The 27,955-nt window shown below is 51.4% G+C and overlaps 1 protein-coding gene and 1 long non-coding RNA gene across 3 annotated transcripts; one reads left to right on the forward strand and one right to left on the reverse strand.

Annotated features, from left to right (window-relative positions):
- Nucleotides 1–25,598, reverse strand: LOC112061317 (C-type lectin domain family 4 member K-like). 2 transcript variants are annotated; one of them, XM_065598396.1, is made up of 8 exons: nt 23,909–25,598; nt 13,484–13,632; nt 9,920–10,036; nt 8,653–8,760; nt 3,277–3,411; nt 2,334–2,485; nt 1,336–1,454; nt 1–440 (listed from the first exon to the last, which is right to left on the reverse strand). In XM_065598396.1, exons 2-8 carry the CDS (start codon nt 13,542–13,544, stop codon nt 290–292), a joined length of 843 nt encoding a protein of 280 aa, XP_065454468.1. In that variant the 5' UTR covers nt 13,545–13,632; nt 23,909–25,598; the 3' UTR covers nt 1–289. The 2 variants fall into 2 exon arrangements, with proteins under 2 accessions (XP_065454468.1, XP_065454469.1); XM_065598397.1 differs by lacking the exon at nt 23,909–25,598 and having other exon boundaries at nt 13,484–16,087.
- Nucleotides 17,949–27,905, forward strand: LOC135984035 (uncharacterized). The gene is made up of 2 exons (XR_010601969.1): nt 17,949–21,991; nt 25,597–27,905. It is a non-coding gene; the product is annotated as an uncharacterized LOC135984035 (long non-coding RNA).
- Nucleotides 27,906–27,955: the final 50 nt, after the last annotated feature.

A 27,955-nucleotide genomic window follows, 5' to 3' on the forward strand; every position in this document is an offset into this window, starting at 1 on the left:
AAGCAAATCATTATTTATTGAGTATTTATGAAACAATAACTCCATGATCCAAGGACTTTATTCAGTGACAGACCAGGAAACCTATAAATTACAGAGCCAGCAAGACTGAGCGGCATAAGGCAGCTGTCTCTGCTACAGCCAGAAATATCACACCAAGACAAAGCGTCCCTGCAATGCACATCCCATGCGGCCCCCTCCAGTGCACAGGGCTCCTCATCGGCAGGTGTCTGGAAAACATGCTCCATAGCTTGGAAATTAAGGCGCTTTCTGAGGTGCTGGGACCTGCATGTCACAGCCCAGCCTGTCCATGGGGCTGCTTACAAATCCACCTGAAAGGCTGAATGCACTTGTTATCATTCCACAAATTCCGGTATCTTGGCTCAGTATGAACACAGTCTTCTCCACCATTGGCATTGTTTGGCTCATTCTGCATCCAGAACCTACAGATCAGAGTGTTAATGTCTCAGAGGAGAACCACAGCCAATTCCTGAGCTCAGTTCTGCTCTGTGGACTCTGTTGTTGGCAGGGGACCAAGACACCCAGCAATGACGCGGTGAAGCGATCCACCCCCCGGCCACCCCTCAGAGTTCTCTACAGCTCTTGTGGCCATGGTAACGAAGGGCTTCTGACGGCTGGGGGTAGCAACTGCCCTGTGCCTGACAGGCCAGCAAAGAGCCCAAGTCAGTCTGTGGCTCCAAATGCTGACAGCAGCAACTCTGATCTCAGTGCCCAGAACCAAAGCACGTGGCACAGCACGTCCAGGCACCCCCGAGATGGGAACGCAGGAACGGGAAGAGAGGGCAGCGGGGGTCAGTCATTAACTTCTCCAGGGCCCTGCTTATGGGCCCCGTCCACAGCCCACTGAGGTCACTGCACCGACGGGAGCTGGCTCCGGCCATGCCCCCGCCCCACAGCCTCCCCTTCCCCAGCCTGACAGAGGGGAGAGCGCAGTGCAATCCCAAGGAGAGTGTGAACCTGCTGCTCACTCCAGACTCACCTGGCTGTACTGAGTTGACTTGGGGCCAGATCCTCAGCTGGTGTAAATCCCTGTGGCTCATTCAAGTCAATGCCGAGTTACCCCAGGGGAGGCTCTGGCCCTGGGTCTCAGTGGCACTGAACACACGCTCCGTGTTTAGGCTCCTGCTCTGAGCAAAGGGGCATTAGCAGAAATTCCTGAGAGGATTCATTGCTGTTGTGACAGTGCCCGGGGCCTCCCTCAGGATCGGGCCTACTGTGCTGGGTGCTGCATAGACATCAGGGCCCGTACAGACGCTGCCCGAAGGAGCTTGTGACCAAACGTGTAATAAATAATCACTTCTCTCAAGCTTTACTCACCCCCTGCTTGTGTCTGCTCTGTATTCTGTGCCATCCACCCAGCGCCAGCTGCCTTCTGTCCCCAGGTCAGTGAGTCCAATCCAGTGATCTTCTCCCTTGGTCTCCTTGGAGAGAAACTCCTGCACAACACAGTTTGCAGCATGTCCAGGTCACCCAAGAGAGGCTGCAGGATGCAGCCGCAGCTGCCTGGGCTGAACAGATTTGGGGGAGAGGAAAGGGCGTCTGGTGGTGTGAGCTGGGCACTGGGCAGTGAGAGACATGGTGTCCTGCCCCCAACGCTGACAGTGACTAGCTGGGAGACCCTGAGGGAGTCCTGGAGCATCTCTGTGTCTGTGTCTGCATCTGTATCTGCCTGGGGCTACCAGCAGCGACCTGTCTCAGAACACTTCCCCCACAGCCCCTCGGAGCTGGGCTGCGGCAGTGACTGACGGCACCTCAGAGTTCACACCAGCGCCCTGCCCTTGGAGGAGACAAAGCTCGGAGCAGAGAACTGGGTGCAAAGTCTAGCCCTGCTGGAGGGTGGGATTTTCCTCCTCAGAAAGTGCCCCAGAGGCTTGGGGTGAGGGCTAAAGTGGGCATGTGGGGAGAGAGGAATCTCTGAGAGGTGCATGGCCCGTTGCACACAAGCCTTCCAGATACAGGCTTTTAGATTGTCCAGCGGGAGCTCAGGCCTGGGGAGAGGGATCAAAGCGGGTCGTCCCTGGGAAAGGTCATTGGGTTTGCAGGAAATGCTACGTTGGAAGTAGGGAAAATCAGAAATGAGCCTGACCCCATATCCCCCTCCCCCAGAACCCCAGACTCCAGGAACTCCAGATCCTGGCACTGTTCCTCTGCCCCATCTCTGCTTTAAAACTGATGGGTGAATCCTCATAGTCACGTTCCAAGGCTTCACATCCTCTCCAATGGTTTCCAACCTCAGCTGCCCCCTTCCACCTCCTTCTGGTTTAAAAGAAGGCACTGACCCATTGTCCGACTTCCTAGGAGCTTCCTGCACTCACCTGTTCTGCCTGGGAGGAGACGGAGGTCAGGTGCGAGTCCTGAGACACACAGAACCGCTCGGCCTCGTCCCATGACTTTTTTTCTTGTGAAAAGTAATAGAAGTTCCCACCGTAAAACCTCCAGCCCCTGGAGACCTTTGTCAGCACTTCACCTAGGAGCAGAGACTGAGGTGAGACGCCTGGGCGAAAGTCACAGGGACACACGCAGGGTGCTCAGGGTTTCTAGTGCTGCATTTCTCCTTCCCTTCAGCTGCCCCAAGCTCAGGGAACTTCTGAATCCTGATACTCCAGCATCACAATAAGTAACTTTTGTGGCCACATGATGGATCCCAAAGAGCGCTGCAGAAAGCAGACACCACGGGGTCACTCTCCCAGCACTGAAATGCAGCTGCATCTGGGCTGGAGCATGGGCGCTGGTCCCAGTGCAGAGCAGCACGGCTGTAATGGGAAAGGGGAGACTCACTGTTCAGCTGAGCTGGCAGGGGGAATTCAGGAGGGGGAATGTAGCTGCCCAAGGTGGAACAGCCCCTGGTTCTGTATCAACAATTCTCAGTGATCATAAGTGGTAAAGGTCTCGCACCTTTTCACTTTGGCATCTCCCCAAACACCCTGCCGGGGGCACTGGCTCAGTGATGGGTCTGAAAGTAACACCCCATACGCTGAAATGCCAGTATCACTTTTTGCCTGGGAGCTGACGGGTTTGGAGCATCTAAGAAGAGCTGGTAGCTGGGTGCTCCCATTAGGCTAACGAGGCCCAGGGTGTAATTTAACTCCACAGTGATCACCACGGTGTGGGCCCAGCTGCAGCCACCGGTGATTTTTAATGGACGAGAACTCGGTGCTGGTGAAAGGCGCTGCGCTGTCAGCCTTGGAGCCTGAAATCCTCCGTTTATCCTCAGCACCAGGAGAAACGACACCAGCCAGCGCTGCAGCTAGTACTTACTGCAGCCATCTTGCACTGCTCCTCGCGCAGCACCGTCCAAACGGATCTGGATTTCTCCATACGCTGCACTGACATTACCCAGCTGGGCTTTCAGCATCCGGACTCCTGCCTGCGCTTCATCCAATAGCTGCAGACCTAGAAGAAAGTCACAGCGACTTCAGTGGAGATGCAGAACACTTGATTATCAGCACGTGTGGTAGAGCAGCACCTGCAGGCCCCTGTGTGCCAGGCGCTGTACAGACAGGAGGGGACAGTCCCTGCTCTCAACAGCTCACAGTCAAAATGGACTCTAGGTGGGAGAAATAAAGGATGATTTTCCTGCTGGGGAACTGAGGTGCAGAGAGACGTGCCCAAGATCACACAGGAAGTTTGCAGCCGAGCTGGGAAGTGACCCCCGCTCTCCTGAATTCTAGCCCTGTCCCCCCAATCTCCCCAGCCTCCTCTTTCCAATCGCTCCCACCTTGTGAGCTGTGAGTGGGTCACCTGCAGCATGGGGCAGAGCTGGGGCTGCAAGAACATCCATGGACCCGAGCCATGGCCCTGGGCTCCAGGCCGGGATTTTCAATAGCCCAGGTTTCCGGCATGTTCCGTGCCGGGGTTTAGTTCAGGCCCATCTTCTGATTGGACGCTGAATAACCTGATCCATGGACCGGTTTGTATGTGCAGCCCTGGGCCAGACAGACAGAGCGTTGTGAGACGTGGCCACAAGGGGGCGCTCTGCCTCCAGCAATGGGACTGTGGCAGTTCCCAAATTATTGGAGCACCATAGGAGGGGCTCAGGGCCTGGGGGGAATTGAGACCCACGAGTGCAGCTCCACTGACGTCCTGCTTACACCAGGGTCTGAATTCGGCCCTGTGTGTCTCATGAGCTGCATCCGTCTGTCCCGCGAATGCAATCCTGACAATACAGGGCCATGGTGAAAACTCTGGAGCGAAGGGAGCAACAGGGAAAGGACAGAAGATGTTGACCACTTAGGAGCATGGGACGGATGCAGCCAACCTGCCACTGCCAGGAAGGGAGCTAGGAAGGAACCTGGAGCAGCCACTGTGACGAACTGGGACTGTTCTTATTGTTCTTAATGGAGAAAGGCTGGGAGAGGAGACACTGGGGAGAGTGAGAGTTTTCAGGAGCTGGCTGGTGTAATGGAGGGGAGCCCAGATGGGGCTCTGACCTCCCAGTGGGGCTGTGGTGCTCCTGGGACCTCAATATGGACCTAATGGGGGGGGCGTGTCCTGTTGTCTGTGCCTGCAAGACCTGTCTTGGGCCTGGTCCCCACTAAGTCCCCACTTCGGACTAAGGTACGCAAATTCAGCTATGTTAATAACGTAGCTGAATTCGAAGTACCTTAGTCCGAACTTACCGCGGTCCAGACGCGGCAGGAAGTCTCCCCCAGTCGATGCCGCGTACTCCTCTCGGCGAGCTGGAGTACCGGCGCCGACTGTGAGCACTTCCGGGATCGATCCGGGATCGATTTATCGCGTCTTAACCAGACGCGATAAATCGATCCCAGAACATCGATTGCGTGCCGCCGGACCCTCCGGTAAGTGAAGACAAGTCCTTGGACTGTGTTCCTCTCATCTAAATAAACCTTCTGCTTTACTGGCTGGCTGAGAGTCATGGTGAATCGCAGGAAGCCATATCCCCCCACACTCCGTGACAACTGGTGGCATCGGTGGGATCTACTGCACCCCGGGGACGGCGCTTCCTGCAGTAAGTGACTGGGGAGAAGTAAATGAAGGGGGATTGACGGGAACCAGGCGTGCTGAAGAGTCAGAGAGAGACGGTTTCAGGGGGCAATTAACCCCTGGGAGTGTGTGACCAGTGAGAAGGACTTTTGCAGTAACAGGGTCCCCCGGGGGATCGCAGCAAGCAGTCCCAAGGGCGGAGGAGTCTGCAGCTCGACCTTGGCAGAGAGGTGGTGACCTGAAGAAGGGCTGGCACACTCGGGGTCCCCCTGGAACAGTGGAAAGTGGAGAGCACAGGCCGGCGAGTGGCCAGCAGGAGGATGGATTTTAAACGCCTTAAGAGCGACCTGGTGGAGCTGTGCAGGCAGAGGGGGCGGCGCATTGGGAGGCTCACCAAAGAACAGCTCATTGCCCAGCTGGAGGAGAGAGATCGCTTGGATGAACCAAGCCCTGTCCCTGAGGGAAGCCGCCCGGCGGACACAGCGTGGGCCCTGGGGCCTGACCTGGCTGGGAGGGGTCAGACTGCGGCGGAGGACATCCCGAGACCCTGCCTACCTATGACCAGGGGAGGGGTTGGGGGAAGCCCAGCGAATACCGAGGGCGCCCTGACCCCGGCGGCCAGCAGGGGATCGTCCCAGCAGAGCTCCTCGTCCCTGGAACGGAGGTGGCTGGAATATGACAGGGAGCTGAAATGGGAAGAGCTCGAGTTAAGGAAGCAAAAACTGAAGCAGGAACGGGAAGAACGGGAAAAACAGCGTCAGCATGAGCTGGAGCTGGCCAGGCTGAGGAGCAGTGGGGCCCCAGCTGCGGTGAGTGAGGGGGGGACCCAAGACTGCAAAGAGCTTTGATAAGGGCTTCCTGGCCCAGTGTAAGGAGAGGGAGGACATGGATACCTTCCTGATGGCCTTTGAGAATGCCTGCGAGCTGCACAGGGTTGACCCTGCAGACAGGCTTCAGTTTCTCACCCCCTTACTGGACTCCACAGCAGTGGAGGTGTACAGCCGAATAAAAGGGGCGGAGACAGGGGACTACGAACTGTTCACAAAGGCCCTGCTATGCGAGTTTGGACTGACTCCTGAGATGTACCGGAAAAGATTCCGGAGTCCGCGCAAAACCCGTGAGGTCACATATCTACAACTGGCCAACTGGATGCATGGGTATGCCCGCATGTGGAAAGCTGGGGCCAAAGCTAAAGGGGACCTGCTTGACCTATTTGGACTGGAGCACCTGTATGAGCAGTGCCCATCCGACCTGAGGCGATGGTTGATGGACCAGAAGCCAGAGAACCCATAGCACGCAGGCCAGCTGGCCGACGAGTTTGTGGACAATCGGGCAGGGGATGACAGGGAGGAGTCCCAAAGGAACAGGCCCGCCACGATGCAGAAAGAGAGTGACCCTGGGATCTCCCAAAGGGGAAACATGGAGAACCCCCTCCCAAGGGGAACGCCCAGCATCAGGGCCAACCGACTGGCTCAAGGGGACCCACGGGACATGGGCTGCTATCACTGTAGCCAGAGAGGCCACATACGGACCCAGTGCCCCAGGCTCAGGGACAGACTGAGCAGACCGAACCCACAGAGGGTCAACTTGGTAGAGATCCAGCCGGACGAGGGGAAGATGGCCCAGGCAAGGGGGGCTGACAGCTTCCCAACTGCTCAAGATAGAGAAGGGCCCCAGGCCAGCTCCTCTTGGGGGCTGGATGCTCCAGACTCAAGGTTCTCCATTTACAGGGTGGACGTGGGGCTGTCCCTGTGGAGTGAGTGCCTTGTTCCCCTGAAGGTGGATGGGAAGAAGGTCAATGGATACTGGGACACGGGCGCTGAGGTGACGCTGGCCTGGCCTGAGGTGGTAGCTCCAGATCAGGTGATGCCCAACACCTATATAACTCTGACGGGGGTGGGCGGGACCCCATTCAAGGTGCCCGTGGCAAGGGTACACCTGAGGTGGGGGGCCAAGGAGGGCTCCAAGGAAGTGGGGGTGCACCACCATTTGCCCACTGAGGTGTTAATGGGGGGGATCTGGAGGACTGGCCAAGCAACTCCCAGGGTGCCCTGGTCATGACGCATAGCCAGAGCTGGCGAGGGGCAGTGCACCCTGACAACGGGGAGGGTACCTTGCCCGAGGCACAGGACCCTAACCTGCTGGGGAGGGAACGCCTAGGGGCATGGCTCAGGGAGGCTGCAGCTTCAGACCCAGCCAGCGAGAGAGAGCAGGTGCCCATCCCTATCCCAGCTGCTGAGTTCCAGGCAGAGTTGCAGAAAGATCCCTCCTTGCAGAAAATAAGGGACCTGGCCGACCTCAGTGTGGTACAGACCATGGGGAGAGGTGGCTGGAAAAGGTTCCTGTGGGAGAAGGGGTTCCTGTACCGAGAATGGGCTCCCCCAGGGAAAATGGAGTCAGGGGGGATCAGGAGGCAGCTGGTGGTACCCCGGAAGTATCGCCGCCAGCTGCTGTGCCGGGCCCACGACATTCCCCTCTCAGGGCACCAGGGAACCTGGCGTACCCAACAGAGGCTGCTATGAAACTTTTACTGGCCTGGGTTCTTTATTACTGTCCGACAGTACTGCCGATCCTGTCACCCCTGTCAGAGGTGGAGAAAGGACTGGGACAAGGGGAAAATGGATTTAGGACCCTTGCCCATCATAGAGGAGCCTTTCTAGAGGGTGGCCAGGGTCAAAAGGGGGGCTCTGTACCAAGAGAGCCCGAATCACAAACCTCCAGACTGGAATGCTGGGAGAAGACCCCAGCCCAGTTGGAACCCCAGGGGTATTGGGGTGGGAAACGGGCATGAACCACATAAACCTCCCCACATGCGAACTACAAGTGGCATCGAGCACCCCCGACCTAAGGGGGGGCATGAAACTGGAAGGGCCTGGTGTAATTCTCACCAAGGAATGGGAGCATCCATGGGAACGTGGGTAGGTTCGAACTTCCCCAGGTCACTGGCTGAAGTGACCCTCTCAGTTTGGTCTTGAAGTGGGGAGAGATGTGACGAACAAGGACTGTTCTTAATGTGTACTTTGAATGCTGAGTGGGGAGTTTTCCTGGGCTCGTTCTGCATGGGGGGATGGGAGACTGGCCTTGAGAGAGGATACTGGAGCACGCAACATGAGAACCCAGGAAGGGGGTTGGAGGCCAAGTGACACCTTTGCCCAGGAAACTGGACAAAGGCTGGGGGAGGAGCCGGGGAGAGGCTGGGTGAGAGACGCTGGAGGGAGTTGGAGTTTCAGGAGCTGGCTGGTGTAATGGAGGGGAGCCCAGATGGGGCTCTGACCCCCCAACGGGGCTGTGGTGCCCCTGGGACACCAAGCTGGACCTAATTGGGGGGGGGTCCTGTTGTCTGTGCCTGGAAGACCTGTCTTGGACTGTGTTCCTGTCGTCTAAATAAACCTTCTGCTTTACTGGCTGGCTGACATCGGTGAATCGCAGGAAGCCGGGGGTGCAGGGCCTTGTGTTCCCCCACACTCTGTGACAGCCGCCCGTCCCTGGGAACAGAGCCTCCGTTGGCAGAGGAATGGGCAGAGCAGCAGCTCATTAGACGGGGGCCGGGACCACCTGGCAGGGACGTCTATGGAGGGGAGTAGGGGGATGCCAGGCACCCACCATCCCTATAGGCCGGAGAGTGCTCAGCTTCCAGGCCAAGGGAGGGGAGCCGACCCTGATGCCTAAGACCCTCGTCCTGCGACTTACTGTCCGATCCCTTTGCTGAGGCGTCCGAGGGGTTGTCAGGCTGCAGAGAGACTTGGAGTTTCTGCACCGCTTCTTCAACCACTTGCAGCTTGCTCTGTGCCCGGAGATCTAGAAATCACATGTCTGCAGGTCAACGACCGAACTGAACTGTGGTGGAGACCAGCCAGGCCCGGGGAAGGAATATGCTCCGAGTGCGAGCCTGTTCTCTATGACATCTTTTATTTTAATCTGGGACAGCTTCCCTCCCGAGGAGAGACACAGGCAAAGCCAAGGCCCCATTCGCGGTTCTCTCTTGGTGTATGTCACAGAGCAGTGACCTGGCACGACTGGCTTCAGCTGCATGAGACGTGGCTCCCTCCTGCTCCCCGCCCCAGCCCGGCTGCCAGAGAGAGCGGCCAAATGTGCTGGGGGAGGAGGGAGGCGACGCGGGAGAAGGACAGAGCCCCCCCGCAGGTAACTCTGGCAGGGTGGGGAGTGCATCGTGGCCCTGGGCTCGGCGCAGGGGTCGCTGGGCAGAGGAGACACGTCGGGCAGTCAAGTGTCCTCCCCTTTAGATTGTGGCCCCCTAGCATGGGGAGGCACCAGTCGTCTGTGCCACTCACTGCCCCTAAGGAACAGAGGCTTGTCTCCCCTCTCCTCCAAGAGCTCTCCACTCCAACTCCCTGTTTTCAGCTCTGTTTGCTGGCTCCAGGGCAGGGAGTCTTTGGCAGAGCAGGGAATTAAACCCAGCAGTCTGAGCCCCCAGACAAGCGCCCGAACCACTGGGCCGTCTGGTCTCTCCGTAGGGCATTTTCATTGTGCCATGAGGAGACCTGGGGCTGAGGCTCACGCTGGTGATAGGTGGTCAGGAAAGGACCCAGCGTGACCCTCAGAGCGCAGGTTGGGCATGTGGGGCTGCCACGTGTGATCTGAAGTCACTGAGGTGATGCTCAGGCAGGATGAAGTTCACCCAGACCATCCCTGACAGGTGGGTGTCTAACCTGTCCTTAAAAACCTCCCGTGATGGGGATTCCACAGCCTCCCTAGGTGACCTGTGCCAGTGCTGGACCATTGTTAGACTTAGAAAGTTTGTGCTAGTATCAAACCAGCAGGGCAAGATCTTACAACTCCATTCGAACTCCCTGGAGTAGGAGATTTATTTGGAGGGACAGACTGGAAACACGGTCGATATTCTGCTGAAATGTGGGGGTGCCCCCCCCCCCATTCAACCCAGCTGGCCTGTATGGAAGTTGGCAAACGTTGGGCTTGGAGCTGCAGTTGAACTTACATAGAAGTGTCACAGCCAGGAGGGACGTGGCCAGGGCCAGACTCAGGAGGAGAAGGACAGCAGTGACGATGCCCCCCGCCCTGGGCCGCCAAGGGACCGATGTCTTGGGAGGATTTCCTTGAAGGAGAAGAAGAAACGTATCCATGGAAAGTCACAGCTCAAATGCCACTGACCGAGGAAACTCCATCCCCCAAATCCAATAACTGCTCCGCCTCCTATTCCCTGACTGTGGTTAACAGCAACAGCGGAATCAGGCCAAATAAGGTCAGAACCGACCTGAACTCCAATGTGGAAAGCGACCCTCCCTAAATCAGGAGTGACTCTAGTGCCAGGCAGGCGTCCTGTGAGAGAGATCTGGGAGCAGGATTTTCTCCCTGCCTCAGCATTTCTTGAGAGGGAAGTTTCGGGCTTGTGAAGTCCAGGCCCAAAGGAGTATTTTTAAATGAGAAAAGGAACCTGAACCAACTTATGAAATATGAAAACAATGAGGCAGTGAAATGAGGGGAAATGATTCTTTGCAGGAGAAAAGTGGGGCTGACAGCAGCAGTGTGCTCAGAAGGGCCTTTCTCCAGCATCCCTGTCTAATAACCCATCCCCAGGATGCTGGGCTCCTCACTGCAAGGCAGCCAAGGGGCGACTCACAGGGCAAAGCCAGAAGACTGTGTCTCCCCTGAACATTAAAGGGAGAAGACTAGAGCTGCATTCGAGCCAGGATCGATGTGTAGACAGAAGTAAGTGTGCTCTGTGTGATGTGGATTTGGTCTCCCCAAGCTGAACGGCAGCTGCTTGGAGACACAAGACTGTCAGATTCTCCTCTCCCTGAAAGTCTCAGCCTGCCGCACCCCCTCCCTATCTGATCTGGGCCTCAGCCATTAGCTCGCGCTGCTCCCCCACAGGGTGTGGTTCCAGCAGATAACACTCAGATGCCCAGATAATCCCCTTACATTGCAGAAGTGGCTTCTCTCACGCTAACCAAAGGGTGAAGCTGCCTCTCACTAATGTACTGAGTTTACAGTTCTCAGCCTTTACTGAAACAGATTCTGGGAGGAGCTTCTCTGTCACTGAGCGCACGCTACATTTTTCCTTGTGTTTTCATTGAATCATAGAATATCAGGGTTGGAAGAGACCTCAGGAGGTTATCTAGTCCAACCCCCTGATCAAAGCAGGAGCAATCCCCAAATAATCATCCCAGCCAGGGCTTTGTGAAGCTGGGCCTTAAAAACCTCTAAGGAAGGAGATTCCACCACCTCCCTAGGTAATCCATTCCAGTGCTTCTACACCCTCCTAGTGAAAAAGTTTTTCCTAATATCCAACCTAGACCTCCCCCACTGCAACTTGAGACCATTACTCCTTGTTATGTCATCTGCCGCCACTGAGAACAGTCTAGATCCATCCTCTTTGGAACCCCACTTCACGTAGTTGAAAGCAGCTATCAAATCCCCCCTCACTCTTCTCTTCTGCAGACTAAACAATCCTAGTCCCCTCAGCCTCTTCTCATAAGTCATGTGCTCCAGCCCCCTAATCATTTTTGTTGCCCTCTGCTGGACTCTTTCCAATTTCTCCACATCCTTCTTGTAGTGTGGGGCCCAAAACTGGACACAATGCTCCAGGTGCGGCCTCACCAATGCCGAATAGAGGGGAAATATCACATCCCTCGATCTGCTGGCAATGCCCCTATTTACACAGCCCAAAATGCCATTAGCCTTCTTGGCAACAAGGGCACACAGTTGACTCATATCCATCTTTTCCTTTGTCGCTGCAGAGAGCCTAGCTGAGCTTGGTGCGTAGCTGCAGCTGCCTACTGAACCTCACATCCTCACCCGCACCCTCCACTTCCGTCAGCCCCGTCTCCCTGCCTGTCTCCTGACCCTTCCTGGGCATCTTTCATGTGTTCAAAACCAGAACAGCTGCCACACGGCATCTGGATTGCACTGAAACCAAAGGGGATAAACAGGCCCTTGTTCAGCAGGCACCTGTACAACCAAACATAAGAACGTGAGAATGGCCAGACTGGGTCAGACCAAAAGTCCGTCTAGCCCAGTATCCTGTCTGCTGACAGTGGCCACTGCCAGGTGCCCCAGAGGGAATGAACAGAACAGGGAATCATCAAGTGATCCAGCCCCTGTCGCCCACTCCCCGCTTCTGGCAAATGGAGGCTAGGGACACCATCCCTGCCCGTCCTGGCTAACAGCCAATGATGGACCTATCCTCCATGAACTTATCTGGGTCTTTTTTTAACTCTGTTATGGTCTTGGCCTTCACAACATCCTTTGACAAAGAGTTCCACAAGTTGACTGTGCATTTTGTGAAGAAATACTTCCTTTTGTTTGTTTTAAACCTGTTGCCTATTCATTTAACTTAGTGACCCCTAGTTCTTGTGTTATGAAAAGGAGTAAATAACACTTCTGTATTTATTTTCTCCATACCAGTCATGATTTTATAGATCTCAGTCATATCCCCCTTAGTCATTTCTTTTCCAAGCTGAAAAGTCCCAGTCTTATTAATCTCTCCTTATATGGCAGCAGTTCCATACCCCTAATCCCTTTTCTGAACCTTTTCCAATTCCAATATATCTGTTTTGAGATGGGGCAACCACATCTGCCCACAGTATTCAAGATGTGGGTGTATCAGGGAGTTATATAGAGGCAATATGATATTTTCTCTCCCTTTCTTAATGATTCTGAATATTCTGTTCGCTTTTTTGATGCCACTGCACATTGAGTGGATGTTTTCAGAGAACTCTTCACAATGACTCCAAGATCCCTCTCTTGGGTGGAAACAGCTAATTCAGATCCCATCATGTTATAGGTATAGTTGGGATTATGTTTTCCAAGGTGCGTTACTTTGCCTTTATCAGCATTGAATTTCATCTGTCATTTTGTTGCCCAGTCACCCAGCAAAGCACTGAGAGGGGCCCCTTGTGCTGGGAGCTTTAGGAAAACTGCCTGGTCCTTATCTCAAAACTTCCAGCTCTATTTGCTCTTTGTCCTTGGAGGAACAGGTTCCCTCCCCCGCACCCCAAGCGCTGGGGAAAACCCTACTCTGCTAACACAGCTAGCATCTCCATACCCCTGCTCACGGTTAGAAGCATGTGCTCGGGCCGGGAAGGGGCAGAGGATAAGGAAAGACGGTGTCACATGAAACAGGGGGATGAGAGGGAGCTGGTCCCCAGAGATGGGGGGCTGTGAGGATTAGACCCTGGTGATCTTCTCCTGGGAGAGGCTGATGGTGGCAGTGAGCTGGGGAGGGGGACCCTGGATGGCTTTTATGGCCAGCCCATGGCACTGCGCTGGCCAGCAGGAGGCTGGGATGCTGGGCCGGGACTCCCATCTCTCCCCCTGTGCCCTTCTCCCGTTGGGGACTGGCAGGGGAGAGAATGCACTGGGAAGCACTGATCGAGCACCCTCGCCCACTGCCCGTGGGGCTGTCTAGCCAGCACAAGGCTGAGCTCTGGGGACGTGGTCAGTGGATCAAGCGATCGCTGCCCAGAACGCTCTGCAGAGACCGCAATGCCAAGGAAAGGCCAGTGGGAGTCCAGGGTCCGGTGCAGCCTCTTGTGCTTACCTTTGGGCTGGGGAGCAGCTTCCGTCATCTCCATGTCGTCATAGATATCCTCATCCGCCATTGTCCTGCCTTCGCCCTGAGCCCCTGATCACTGGTCTGAGGGTCCTTTCAGCAGCCTCCCGGGTTAGAGCCTCCCTCTGACAGCTGCCCTGGCGCAGAAATAGAAATGGGAAGTGATGCCTGGTGGTGAGAGCCACCAGGTCGCCAGGTGGGCCATGTGCGGTCAGCCCCAGTGGTGGAAGCGAGAGTTCAGCCAATGGGCTAGAGCTGGGTCCAGCGTGGGCAGCATCCAGGAAATGGGCCCAGGGTCAGAAGCCAAATGCCAGAGCCAGGGTGGGGGGTACAGCAGAGTCCTCAGCCAGAGGTGGAGCCCGGGATCAGTACCAGAGAGACAGAAGCCCAAGCCAGAAGTGGGGGCCAAGCAGTGTAGTGAGACAGGGGCAGGGCTGGGCATCAAACCAGACGTCTGAAGCCGAAGGGGAGCAGGGGCTGGAGCAGAGCAGGAGCAGGGCCTGGACGCCGGCCGGAGCAGGGACTGGGCGAAGAGGAAGCACAGCTGCAGGGAGCAAGATACACATTGAGCAACCGCTGATCTCAGCTGGTGCCAGGCTTCAAAGCAGGCTGGTGAGACAGCAGCCAGCCAGTGGTGTGGCTCCTCCGGCCAGTCCCAGGAAGAGCAGATGGCCTTATAGGTTGTCTAGCAGTGAAGTGATTCAGAGAGCCGGCCAGCGGCTGTCCCCGCTGCTCCGGTCCCTGACAAGCCCTGGCCATAGGGACTCCCGGTTCCTATTCCTTGCTCTGCACCTGACTCACTGGGAGACCGTGGGCAGGTTACCTCACCTCTCTGTGCCTCAGTTTCCCCCCTCTATTTACCAGTCTGAGGAACTAGGAGGGGGATCAGGGTGGATCAGGGCTTTGGTAAAGGCCTACAGAGCCTTTCACCTCAAGGCAGATGGGTAGAAGCCAACCAAAGTTGCAACGTCTCACGAGATAAATATGCGACCCTGCCTTTCAAAAACAAACCCAACTGCCCCAAAACAAGCAGGTTGGTCAGAGGTAACTTGAGCTCCCCCGAGGGTGGCCAGCTGTCCCCGGGTTCCTAGTTCCAACCTCCCCCCCAGCCAGGATCCCCGTTGTTCTCCTCTGACAGCCCTGAACCCCAGACCTCTTGGGAACCCTGGGGGAGGGGCAGAGGTGAGTTGAGGAAGGGCAGGAAGGAGGGGGAGGAAGGATGGGGGTGGTGGGGAGAGGCGGTTGGAGGGGGCAGCAGGGGGTAGGAGAGGGGCGGTTGGGGGGAAGGATGGGGAAGGGAGAGGCACTTGGATGGGGAAGGAGGGATGGGGAAGACGTGGATGGGGAAGGAGAGGGAGGGGAGAGGTGATTGTTTGGGGATGGGGAAGGAGGTGGAGATGTGGATGGGAGAGGCGGTTCGATGGGGGAAGGAGGGGTGAAGGAAGAGGGAGACAGCGCTCTGTCGGCAGCACCTGGCCATAGGTGCTGGATCTAGGGGGGCTGCCACACCCCCTGGCTGGAAGCGGTTTCCATCACATGCAGGGTTACAGTTCAGTTCAGTGGCTCTCAGCACCCCACTATTCACGTTGTTGCAGCCCCCTGTGCCCAGCCTTTTATGGCCCCCTCTCGTGGGTGGGGCTTTGGCGTAAAGACGTCATCTCCATGTGCCGCGCGTGGGGTTGGCTGTTGGAGGTCATGCAGTAGAGGGGCTGGGCCTGGGGAAGCCTGTGGCCTCTCCCATCCTGGGCTGCCCCCAGCTCCGCCCCAGCCATGGCAGTCCAGCTCTGTGTCCGGGGCCTGCTTGTGTTGTGGGGCCTCCAGCATCATCCAGCTGCAGCACGGTGAGGAGCAGGCTGGGGGCAGTGTGGGGCCAGGCCTGCGTCCTGCTCCTTGCCTCTGGACCACAGCACCCCCCTCCCGACCGTGGCACCCTGGGCAGTCACCCACATTGCCCGCCCCGAAGGCCGGCCCTATCCTATGGGCATCCATGACTGTCCAAATCTGCATCTTTTCCTGTGTGTGACCAGCCACAGGTGGGAGATCTGCTGTCCAAAGAGACAGAACCTGCTCACTGCTCCGGCGGTAACATGGGACAAGAGGGGGCACGTGTGGAATCAAAGGTTAGTGTGTTACACAAGCACTCCTGGTGAGTAAGAGCAGCACTGGTACAAGCAGCCAAGTGGGCACATGCCCAGCCATACACAAACTGGGGTGGCTGAACGCCGACATAACGTTGTAGCGGAGACACGGCCTCGGTAGCCATCTCTGGGGCTGTACAGGAAGTTTCCAGGCAGGACAAGCAGCCTCGCAGGCTTTTTCCTCTCCACTGATGACTCCCAGTTCGTAGAGTTTTGCTGGGAAATTCATAGGGGAATATAAAGAAGATATACCCAGCTGAGCGGGTGGCGGGATCAAAAAAAACCCAGACCTGTCCATCAAAACCTTTAAGCCACCAGACATTGAAGAAGGTAACCGGGTGGAGAGGGGGCGTTACCTGGAAATTTCTGCTGGCTGGCTGGATCTTTGGACTGGTGTTTGCTGAGGAGATTCTGAGGTGCTGGGTGGGGACGGAGACGCCGCCATTCTCCTCAGGCCCCGGAGAGTCCAGAGGGGGGACACATACATTTGGAGCCCACACACACACACACGCACACACACAGAGACTGGGAAATGATCTGTGTGAGATCAGAGGGGAATGCTCTGAAGGTGTGGCCCAAACTCCACAAGTGAGTGTTGTGTTGTTACCTTGCACTGAAATACATGTAACAGCAACAGCACCGGGAGTCTCTGTACGGAACCCCACAGATTTACTGCCAAACCGCACTGCTGAAAGGACTGAAAAGTGTCCCGAATACTGTCTGCGAGGGGCCGTGTGTGCATTAAACGTTCGCTCACTAAGAAATTGTCTGGGACTCTCTGAGCTGACTGGCAGCTACAGGCAGGGGCTGGTACCGTAGCTCTGAGCTTCAGTTCTGTGCAATACTTTTCCTTTTTGAAGTCCTGAAAAGACAGAGCTCAGGCCTGCGGTTCAGCAGGGAGTTGTGCCGGGGGACAAGGAAGGGGGGTGTCACAGTTACACATAATTCTGCCTCTGCCTCCCCCAGCCCATTGCATCTCTGTGCCCGGCTCCGGCATCACCACTGGTCCAGCACGGCCTGACTCCTGGCAGCGGCTTCCCCCTCACCTGGCAGGTGGGTGGTGTCAGGGGAGGGCTGGCACTTTTAGGGGATTTGGGCTCAGCCCCATCAGTGTACAGTTATCACCCCCCCTCCAAGGTGGTGGGTTTGGGACACTGGCTGGATCAGACACGCGTGATGGTAGGGGCAGGGCTGCTTGTAAAATGGAGCCTCCTGTATCACAGAGGAGAGACGGGGGCTCAGGAAGACATAGGGGGCTGGTGGGTGAGGCCCAGAGCCTTGCAAGTGGCTGGTAGAGCTCCCTCGCTCAGGGAGAGCTGGTGCCTGGTGCCCTGATAGAGGGGTAAAGGGCAGAAAGGGACCTATGGAGGATCCAGAGGGATCCAGGGTCAAGGAGGCATCAGGGAGCACCTTCCCCCACACCAGCCAGAGGGAAAGGCCTGGCTGGAGCTACCTGAGTGAGGGCCAGGAGCCAACGATTAAGGCCTGGTCGTCAGTGCAGAAGAGGGATGTTAACTCATAGAATCATAGAACCATCGAGTTAGAAAGTGCCACAAGGATCATCTAGTCTAATCCCTGCCAAGATGCCGGGTTTGCTGTGTCTAAACCATCCCAGACAGTCGGCTAGCCTTTGAAACCCTCCAGTGACAAAGCTTCCACAACCCCCCTAGGCATCTGTTCCATTGTCCTACTGTTCTTACACTGAGGAAGTTTGTCCTGAGATTTAATCTCAATCTGTTGTGCTGTAGTTTGACCCCATCGTCTCTCATCCTGCTCTCTCTGGCAAAAGAGAACAACTTTTCTCCATCTTTTTTATGCCAATTTTTCAAGTATTTGAAGACTGCTGTCATGTCCCCCCTTAGTCTCCTCTTTTCCAAACCAAACATACCCAGTTCCTTCAGTCTTTGCTCAGACGCCTTGCATTGCATTGCATCCCTCTGCCCATCTGTGTCCACCTCTGGATACTCTCCAGTTTCTCTACATCCTTTCTATACATTGGTGACCAAAATTGGATACAGTTCTCCAGCTGAGGCCTCCCCAGCACCGAAGAGAGCAGTACTGTCATCTCCTGTGACGTGCAAGCTATGCCTCTGTTAATGCAACCTAAAATTGCTTTTGTTTTTTCTGCAACAGCATCGCATTGCTGACTCATGTTGAGGTTGGGATCCACCACAACTCCCAGATCCTTCTCGGCAGTGCTGCTGCCAAACCACTTTCCCCCGATTCTGTATTTGTGCGTTTGGTTGTTCTTCCCTAGGTGTGGCACCTTACATTTGTCTTTCTTGAATTTCATGTTGTTGTCTGTAGCCCAGTTCTCCAATTTAGCAAGATAGCTCTGAATTTTAGCTTTATCCTCCAAAGTGTTGCAACCCTCCCCTCCTAGCCTTGTGTCATCTGCAAACTTGATCAGTTTGCTCTCCATGCCTACACATACATGGGGAGATTTTGGCAAACCAGTAAAGTGCCTGAAACCACTATGGCTTATTGCTAAAAGCAGCCAAGTCAGCAGGCCGTAAAGTGGTCATGCAGCAGCCTTAGCTTAACCAAGGAAGGAGGGGAGGGGGTTTTGGGTGCCACAGAAAGGGCAGCTTGACCCCGTGTCCTTCCTGATAAGAATTGTGTTGAAGTTGCTGATGCATGCATTTTAGAGGAGCAGGAAGTGCCCTCAGGAATGTGTCTGACAGGGTCTCAAGGCTGCAAACTCTGGGAAAAACCCACACCTGGTTAATCAATAATCAGAAGGAAGCCTCTTGCTGGACCATTGAAACTGCTTGCTTAACAAGTTTTCTTTAAGGGACACGTCATTGTATTATAAATAAGGGGGAAAACTTTGAGGTAGTGGGACTCTTGGGGACTGGTCTCTCCCTCTGGATGCATCTTGTGTTCCCCCACGGGCAGACGGGCTGCCGCTGTGCCACTCGAGAGCCACGCTCAGCTTCGGTAATTATCGAGGGGTGGGGGTGTTTTACTAACCTGTTGCGGACGTGTGTAAGTAAAGACGTGAGACTAAGTAAAGTTTAGCTTTAAGTGAAAGCACCCTTGTGTTGTGCCAGCCATCTCTCAGTCGGACGCCCCGGACAGCCGTGTGTCCCCTGATTTATTTCTGACACCACCTCACACAGAGTAAAAGTTACCGAGAGCTTTGGGTTGAAAGAACCCCGGGGAAGAGAATTTGGAGGCCCCAGCGAGGAGTGGTGGAGAGGAAGGAGACGAATGGTACAAACAGTTTGTAGTTTGTCCATTGCAATAGGAGGTAAAAGACGACGGGGTGGGGTCGCTCCCTACAAGTTCCCGTGTCGCAGTTTGTGAGTTAATTTATGGATACATTCCATTACTGGGACTCAGAACTCATGCTGATTGTCTGCTCGAGTGAAAAAATTATGTCCAGAGACAGGGAACCAACTCTAGGACACAGCCCCAAAGATCAGAGCTGCCAGACCTTAATACTCTGCCAATGACACCGTGCAGAAACTGGAGACCCCAGATGGACCTGATTCTGACTGGCCATCAAGAAAAGTTCATCTGTCTTATTGGGAGTGGTGAGCACTGTATGTGTCGCGTGTGCAGTCTGTTTTTGGTGATTGTTAAGAAATAGAGGTTATGTAGGATGTTACTGTGTAAGGCTCTGTCACTGGTAAAAGACCCCGTAAACCCACAAAAGATTAAGCCCTGAGTCCACAAGGAAAGGGTGTTTGCTCTGAGTCCACAGGGAAAGGGTATTTGCCCAGAGCCGATAGAGGAGTACAGCCCGGAGCCCACGGAGGGGTAAAGTTAGGTGCTTTTCGCCTGGGGCCCTAGGAACTGGGGGGAAAGTGGGTGCCCTTGAATGTGTGAGTAACAGAGAATTTTGTGCAGGTAACAATTTTGGTGGAGAGAATGCAGGCAGCCTAAGGTCTTTTGGACTGAACTGATAGAGCCTAAGACATTAACAATAGCAAAGTACCTGTGCCTTGTGTCAGAAAGGGTCGCTACCCATCTGGCAGAATGACCACCCCAGAGCAACAAGAGAGAAAGGGAACAAAGAAAAGGGACCAGGAGGGGTGGGGGCTAGTTGAGGATGGTTAGTGGGACAAAGCCTGTGCCCAGGGGAAGGGGCGGTTTGTGAGGAAAGCAGGATCGGGCCCAGACAAGCAGGCAGGCAACAGATAGAGATTGGAAAACAGGCTGGGAGCCCTGAGGGCAGAGTGGCAGGAGTAAGGGAAGCAGTAAGTCCAGGCCTGGGGAATTCAGATCCCTGGGACAATACTTGGAATGGTGAAATCTGAGTTGATGGAGGCGTCATTCTGGGAGACAAACAAGTGTGTTAAGGAAAGAGAGTGAGAAGTTAACTCTGCACAGGCTGGAGGGAATTAAGCAGTTGAACCTTGTGACATGTTAACGAAAGAAAAGTGTTATAGGAAGAGAATTCTTGGTGTCTTTGCAGCCATTCTGAAGGGAAAATGGGCCCTTTTCTAAAGGAAAGTCTGTAAATAAGCCAGGCAATACGACAATCTGCTTTGAATCATTTGACTAAACAATTTAGTCAAATTTGCTAAAAGAACATAAGGGGTTTCTATTGGAACTTACCTGCCCCCAAATGTACACCAAGGTAATCTATGTGCAGCTTAGATTAAAGATTAAAGCAGTGTAAGGGATGTTAAACAAAAGAGGATGTGTGTGTGTGTGTGTGTGTGTGTGTGTGTGTGTGTATAAACATATTGTGTAAATATATGGAGTGTTTAAATTGGTTTTTGTTTTGTTTTGTTTTTAACTAACACCACTAAAAGCCATCTGAATCTTTCATTCAAAGTTGCAAAACTGCCAGACACTTTCTGCCAGACACAGGTAACTGGTGTTGTTTGGCTTTGGTATTTAGCACTTAGCCCTTAAGGCACCTCAATGCTTTATAACATTCAATATCTGAAGTCGTGGCTGCAGCAGGGCCGTCAAACCCAGGAGAAGGGGAAGAAATTCTGGAGCCTTCTTCTTTTTTTTTTTTGGTAAGAAAATAGCAGATAAGAGCTGTAGGAAAAGAAATAGGGGAAAAAAGACAGTGCCCCCCTGGAGCAACAGCAGGGGTGAGGTGCACAAAAAAAAAGAAGCAACATTAGAAACACTGAGCCTTAAGGCGGCTCTGAGTAATCAGATTGTACTTTGATGAAGGTACATGAAAGCTCTGAGCACAAAAGAAACAGTTACACCTTATGTAAAAATTGCTATGGCTAATATAATGTTATAGAAGTTAAACTATGAAAGGAAGGTGCATTTTTCCCAGGACATGTGCAGTGTGTACTGTAGAAGGCACAAAGGAGCTGCCGATAATGAACACGCCTGGTCAGCAAACAAACTACCTGAAACCAAAAGGCTCAAATTCTGACCCTCCAGAGGAAGGTGGAAAAAGAAGTCAAACCTAAAAATGAGAGGGACAGGTTAACCCTAAGTAGGAAAAAATATACTTTGTGTGTGTGTGCAGGGCTGAAATCTGAAGACAGGTACGAAAGGTGTCTGCTTATATGCATGACACCCCTACGTTTTAATTCACCCAAACCCCAAGGATAGAACTAAATTTAAAGTCCTATGAAAGATTTCAAGAGAACATTGAACACACTGGCCTCAAAAACAAATTGTCTAAATAAAAGGCCTGGTTTAACAAGATACTTTTAATAGATTTGATCTTAATATTAAACATTGGGATAAATTGAATGTTAATAAGTACCCCTGTAACAATGTTCAGTGTGTATGATTTTTGGAAAAACCTTTAAGGTCATATGGTAACGATGCTTCTCGGCTATTACCTGTGAATACACTTAGAGCTTAGCACAGCAGAGAAACATTACAAACTTGGTCTGCTGTATAAGAAGGAAAACTGAGGTACACCATCTCATGAATGTAATGACTGAACTGTGGGATAATAATGCCCCTAAAGCCTTAAAAGGTAGGAGCCATTGAAACCTGGCCTGCCTATAGAACAAAACCACAGGACAGTATGGGGGTAATTCCTCTGTGTTGCCTGCAATCAGCAAGGGGATTTGTAAAAGGAAGGGATATTTGAAGCAATAATCTGCCCCCCCCAAAAGGGGGAGAAATATGTTCTTTTTGTCTTTCAGAAAATCAGGAAAAGTTGGTACCAGCTGAAGAGCAACCCAGAATACCACGGATCTATTGTCGTGACAAAGATTGTGTTTTGTGTGTTTTACGTTCTGTCTTGTGTTGTTTGTCTTGTGGCTAGTATTGTTGTGTATTGTGTTACAAAAAAGAAACTACGGCATTAGGCAGAAAAAGATTAACAAACATTTTAACTGTATTCACAGAAACCAACGCTGCAGAAGGGCGGAGGTCAAGAAACGCCAGTCTGTTAACAGGGAAACATCCTTAGCTGGTAAAGGCACATTTAAAGGCAAAATATGCATGAGACACAAGGTTTATCTGTTGCTGGGAATAAAAGGATGGACATAAATTATTATTTTTAAAGCACAAAGTGAAATTACCAAGGGAAAAAAGGGGATGTAAAAACATTGGTTACTAAAAGAATAAGACTTGCCAATTGTTACTTCTTAGTCAACTGCCAGCACGCAAGCCCAGCTGAATGCACCTGGGTGTTGTATAAAATTGGGCGTAAGGAAAGAAAAGCCATTGCAACACCATCCCTGATTCCTATAAGGGGCAGTACAGTAAAGGCCCAGGGAAGGTAGAGCTGCCCTAATCCTATCTCAATGTGAACTACTGAAGGTTACTGGAGTTCCCTGGCAGCCTGGAGGGGTGGGCAGCCTAAAGAAGAGGCTCCCAGGAAATGTATTGAACTGCTTTGGGTGGAACTGGATTAGAAGTTGGAGTGCTGGATGCGACTAACATAGAGGTATTGGCAAACAAACCAAGTTCTGTCCATAAAGTAAATCATAATCCTTATGAGAATAAATATTTCTGTCATATTCTAGCAATCAGGGGATGTGATTTTGACTTTCATGTACCCGAATTTCAATGTAGTCAGTTAAAAGTGTCTTATACTTTGTATTCTATTGTAACACCTGTGCCCCTTGGAATGGATGTAACTGCTTTACAAACATTGCTTGTACACCCCGATTTACAGAACCAGCTACATACTGCTAAACAGGAAGGGCACAGAGTCATGGTTACCGGGCATCATAATGCCAATGAAATTAAATGGGTATTTGCAAGAATTGGCCAAAGACCTGTCACACCACTGGTGGGAAGTGTTATCGGGATGGTCCCCACTGGCACATCCTGAATTTGGCCCTACACCCCATCATAGAAATATTGGGGTGCCAAATAGAAGTGGTTTTTATTACCTGCCTAATGACATGATGGACCTGGTGCAAAATCCCCCGACAGATGAGTCAGTGGTTACTGCCACCGGCACTCGTACCCCTGGGAAAGGAGGTTAAAACGATTGCTGGTCAATTGCTGTGCTGGTGTGCTAAGTATGAGATGCCAACAAGAAGATCATTTGCTCGGTCGCGGCTGAGAGCCTTGAGCTTTCACTGGATCTCAATACAAGTGCATCCAGAAAAGGTGTGACAGCGACCATGTAAAGGCCCCCTTGACCTTTAAGGCGGGGAACTGTATGGAGAGATTTTAGCAAACCAGTAAAGTGCCTGAAACCACTATGGCATATTGGTAAAAGCAGCCATGTCAGCAGGCCGTAAAGTGGTCATGCAGCAGCCTTAGTTAACCAAGGAAGGAGGGGAAGGGGTTTTGGGTGCCACAGAATGGGCAGCTTTACCCTGTGTCCTTCCTGATAAGAATTGTGTTGAAGTTGCTGATACACGCATTTTAGAAGAGCAGCATGTGCTCTCAGGAATGTGTCTGACAGGGTCTCAAGGCTGCAAACTTTGGGAAAAACCCACACCTGGTTCATCAATAATCAGAAGGAACTTCTTGCTGGACCATTGATACTGCTTGCTGAACAAGTTTTCTTTAAGGGACATGTCATTGTATTATAAATAAGGGAGGGTAAGTTTGAGGTAGTGGGACTCTTTCTGTTGTCCTGCTTGTGCCGGCCATGAATCGGTTGGACGGCCGTGTCTCCCTGATTTATTTCCTGACACCACCTCGCACGGAGTAAATGTTACCAAGAGCTTTGGGTTGAAAGAACCCCAGGTAACACCAGGTCATTACTGAAGATGTTGAACAACACTGGAGCTAGAACTTGAGTTAACGAACTTGAGGTAAAATCCTAGTGAAGACAAGGCCATGTGTAGTTTTCATATGAGTTGTTACCAGGTCAAGTTAAAGCCTGTGGAGGAGCCTAACAACTACTGTGAAAAATATGACCTACCTTGTCTCCACGAGGTTTTAGCTTGAGTTAAGGGCAAACCTTTCTCCTCATCCAGACGAGGCCATCCGGAGCTCAGGAGCGCTGCAGGGGACTGCTTAGCATGGAGAGAAAGACTTTTAATGAAAATTAGAATCTTTTGGTTAAACCCAAATGAAAAAATCTCCTGCCACACAGAGTACAAAGAGAGCCCAAATGCATGTTCGCTTGAGGTTAACGCTAGGCTGGGGCGGAACTTGGTTTTAACAGGAAACCCCCCTTACCTCCACTGAAAATGTTTCTCACGTTGGCTGAGGATGGAAGCTAGCTTACAAAAACCTCCTGATGCAGTAGGACTGGGTTCTGCCATGCTAATCCACACTGGGTTATACCTTCCCCCACAAACAGCCGCATTCATTTGAAGGGGACCAGTTGCAAATTAAAATATTTCTCATAGTGAGTAAAATTGGCAGAATCTCACCCTCTGGCTTGGTCTACACTACAGAGTTAGGTCAACGTAAGCTGCCTTACGTCGAGCTATTCATGTCAGTGTACACACCACAGCTTTGGTCCCACTGATGTAAGTACCCTACTACACTGACATAATAACCCCACCTCCACGACAGGCATAGACCTTATCTCGGTGTAGTCAGGGCAACACATTGTCTGTGTAGAGACTGCGGGTTACTTACATCAGTGGTTGGTTGTCATTCATGGAGCCGTGAAATTGACAAGAACGCCGGGATGTGTGGGGAGCTCCAGCTAGAGCCCGGCTACGCCCTAGGGTCTTGGCCCCTGCTCCCAGCTTAACTGCTGCTCAGGGTCCCCAATCCCAGCAGGGCTGGACCTGCCCGGCTCCCCACTCCGTGCTCAGATTTTTGGTGAGGTTGAGTAAGGAGACATGATTTTAAAGGCCTAGTTTGGCATGTTGTTAAAGAATAGCAAGGAAGAACTTAAAGAAAATAAAGATCTTTGTTTTTAAAGGGTTAGTTTGAAAGAATAGAGGCAAGTTATTAAAGAAAGGAAAGATTTTTGGTGAGATTTAGTAAGGAGAGGTGTTTTAAAAGGCCTAGTTTGGCATATTATTAAAGAATAAAAAATGTGAGATAAATTTAAAAGGTATATTAAATATAAGGGTAGGTTAAGAAAAGAGCATTTAAAAAGAATTAAATAAAAGAGAAAAAATATAAAGGAAACTGCCAGGATGGTTTCCGTAGTCACGCTATGTGTGGTAACATTAACATCCCACCCATAGATTTGTATCACTTGGCATAGACATAGGTTTCCTCTTTTAACATGACTAACCTTGTAGAAATTATTTACAAAGAAATAAGGACACAGGCTCCAAGTACAAAAGCAATGTTGATCTACTGCAGAGGCATGGCTGACAGAATGATGAGAAACCTCGGATAAGCAGGTACCTTCTTCAGGGCTTAAACATGTTTCATCCCCGTCCCACACTTGAGTGGTGCAAGTGTATCCCAGATCTAATTGGTTAACACAGGCCTGTAGGTTAATGGGAGTGTACTTATTTTCCTTATTTATACGCACCCATTTATGTTCTTTGATAGGCACAAGTAAGGACTTGTTGTAACCACGAGAGTGTCATTTTGTGGAAAATAAGTAAATGTGAGCAATCGCCACCATTAGTGATATAACTTTTCGAAGTCACTAGCATGTTCGTAAATTATTTTCTTTAACTCTCTTGGCAGCTGTTGATTGAAACCATCTCATACAAGTGACTTTGCCACACTAATTAACCACTGCTGAGCCTCGATGCACGAAGAGCTTCTGAGCGATTTGATTGCAACCCGCTCAGAGCACCCAATATTTGGAAGTGGTTTTGCTGCTGCATCTCGAGCCAGCGTGGAAGAATAGTCACTATGTCAAATGTGATAGATGCCAGGCTTTGGAATGCTGGAGTGAGGGGTTCTGGGAGGGGGGCTGCATCATGGCCCAATTCTCCTGTACACTTAGCCGAGTATTGCTGGTCCACAGCATTAAGTACCCCCAAAACAGCTCCCATTCCGCCTAATAAGGTTGCTCCCAAATCTCGCTTCTTCCTCTTGATTACTGAAGAAGTTGGAGGCAACATCCCTTTAGCCACGCTCTCCACCCCATAAGTAGCAGAGAGATAAAATGGGCACAAGGGGCAAACGGTGTGACATAGATAATTGAGTTGGCATGATTAATTGTTTTATAAAGTATTGCAGATTTATCATTAGACTTCTAGTAATGTCCCTCTTTACCACGAATGGTCCTACTTGGTACCTAGATGGTGAAGGCATTACTTGATCTCTTTCCCAACCCTATGTTCGAAAGGAGGTTCAAATGTCCATTCTCCAGAATGGTTCAAGGAAATATTCAATGTTAATGTATTAGAACATAACGTAGCAAACGGAATATTAACATCTTCTACTGAACAACATTTAGATTTAATATACTCTTTCATGGAAATATTGTAGTTAAACTCACGGTAAGTACAAATCAAGTTCATGTCATCATGATTAGGGGATTTTATATGGATATTCCCAGATTTTATCTGAGCATCTTGATGATGTATTATGACAGACAAAGACATTTCTCCAGGTGATACCACGAATGGGGATATGATATTTAATAAAGAGCATCTAGTGAGGTCCCTAGAACAGTTAGAAAAAGTCTTTGTGGGGACCTGCCATACACATTCTGGGAGAGATTAGCGTATAGGGCCAAAAACCTGGGTTGAATGCTGCAGATGTTTGGTGACAGCTAGACAGCACAATCCTTTTGGTTTATATGCAGATAACGTAGCCCATTCCTTTTCCTTATGTCTTATTTCTCTCCATTCATGTCTCCAATCCCAATGCAAGGCATGTGAGCAAAGACTGAAGTAAATGGGTATGTTTGGTTTGGAAAAGAGGAGATTAAGGGGGGACATGACAGCAGTCTTCAAACACTTGAAAGATTTCCATAAAAAGATGGAGAAAAGTTGTTAGTAGTATGTGGCTCGATAGTATTCATTACCATGTATTTTTGACAGTTTTCCATGCCCTCTTTAGCGTTAATGTCCCGCCCTCCATTCCCGTTTCTGTTGGTGTCAAGATTTGGTGCTGTTGGCCATTTTGAAAAAAAAATGTTGATTATTTTTTGTTTGGATGGGGCAATGTTGCGTGCTTGTGCTTTGATACATTTGGTTGATTATTTAGAGAAAAAGGTTGAAAGAATAGAGTGAGAGAACTTAAAGAAAATAAAGATGTTTAAAGGGTTAATTTGAAAGAATTGAGGCAAGTAAAAATAGTTAAATAAAAGAAAAATATAAAGGAAACTTTTTAGTAAGCACATGGTAAAAATATAAAGGTTGGTTAATAAAGAAGCATTTAAAATATTAAATACAAGGGTAGGTGAAGAAAAGGGCATTTAAAGAGTTAAATAAAAGAGAAACATATACAGATAGGCTAAAAGAGAGAACAGGACAGGAAAAGGGAATAGAAAGCCCCTCTGCAAAGGGCAAAGATAGGCAGCACATGGTTGAGCCAGAGAGACAGAGAGAGAGAGAGAGAGAGAGAGATCTTACCCTTCCAACGGTTCTTGGAGAAAGAGGCAGCTCCCAAGGCTCACAATCTCTTGGACTAGTTATCTCTGCCTTTGGATCGGACCAATCAGATGTTGTACTACAGCAGTGTCATAGAATACATTTTCCTGAACCAATCCTATAGTCCCAAGATTTTTAAACACAAGCCATCTCCCTCCCTTCCCCTCACTACCCCCGTCCCTTTAACTGCCTTATTCTTATCTAAAAAAGCAGACCCCAAGCATCTTTTCAGCCATGTAGCACTTTTACATAGGTTCATTAATAAAGGTTAAAACCATAAGCCCTTAGTAACAAACAGTTTTTAAAAGTTTTCCCCCTATGTTTTAGACTAACATTGGTCATTTTTTAGTGAGGAGAATTTGAAACATTGTGCTTTTGCAGCAAAGCCACTGTTAGCAAAAACAGCATCTGAGAGTCAGTGGATCGGCGATAAGAAGGCTGCTTCTTCCCCCACTTTTTAACAAAAGAAAGTAAAAGTTATATTACGTTTTCTAAAG

This window comes from Chrysemys picta, chromosome 5 (genome assembly GCF_011386835.1).
Source record: "Chrysemys picta bellii isolate R12L10 chromosome 5, ASM1138683v2, whole genome shotgun sequence".
Classification (NCBI taxonomy): domain Eukaryota; kingdom Metazoa; phylum Chordata; order Testudines; family Emydidae; genus Chrysemys; species Chrysemys picta.

Excerpts from the sequence above, each read along its gene's own strand:
- LOC112061317 (XM_065598396.1), bottom strand. The coding sequence starts at position 13,544 with ATGGCGGATGAGGATATCTATGACGACATGGAGATGACGGAAGCTGCT. Across the intron at positions 1,455-2,333 it reads TCTCCTCCCAGGCAGAACAG|GAGTTTCTCTCCAAGGAGAC; the intron begins GTGAGTGCAGGA and ends TGTGTTGTGCAG. Across the intron at positions 441-1,335 it reads AGAGCAGACACAAGCAGGGG|GTTCTGGATGCAGAATGAGC; the intron begins GTGAGTAAAGCT and ends TCTGATCTGTAG.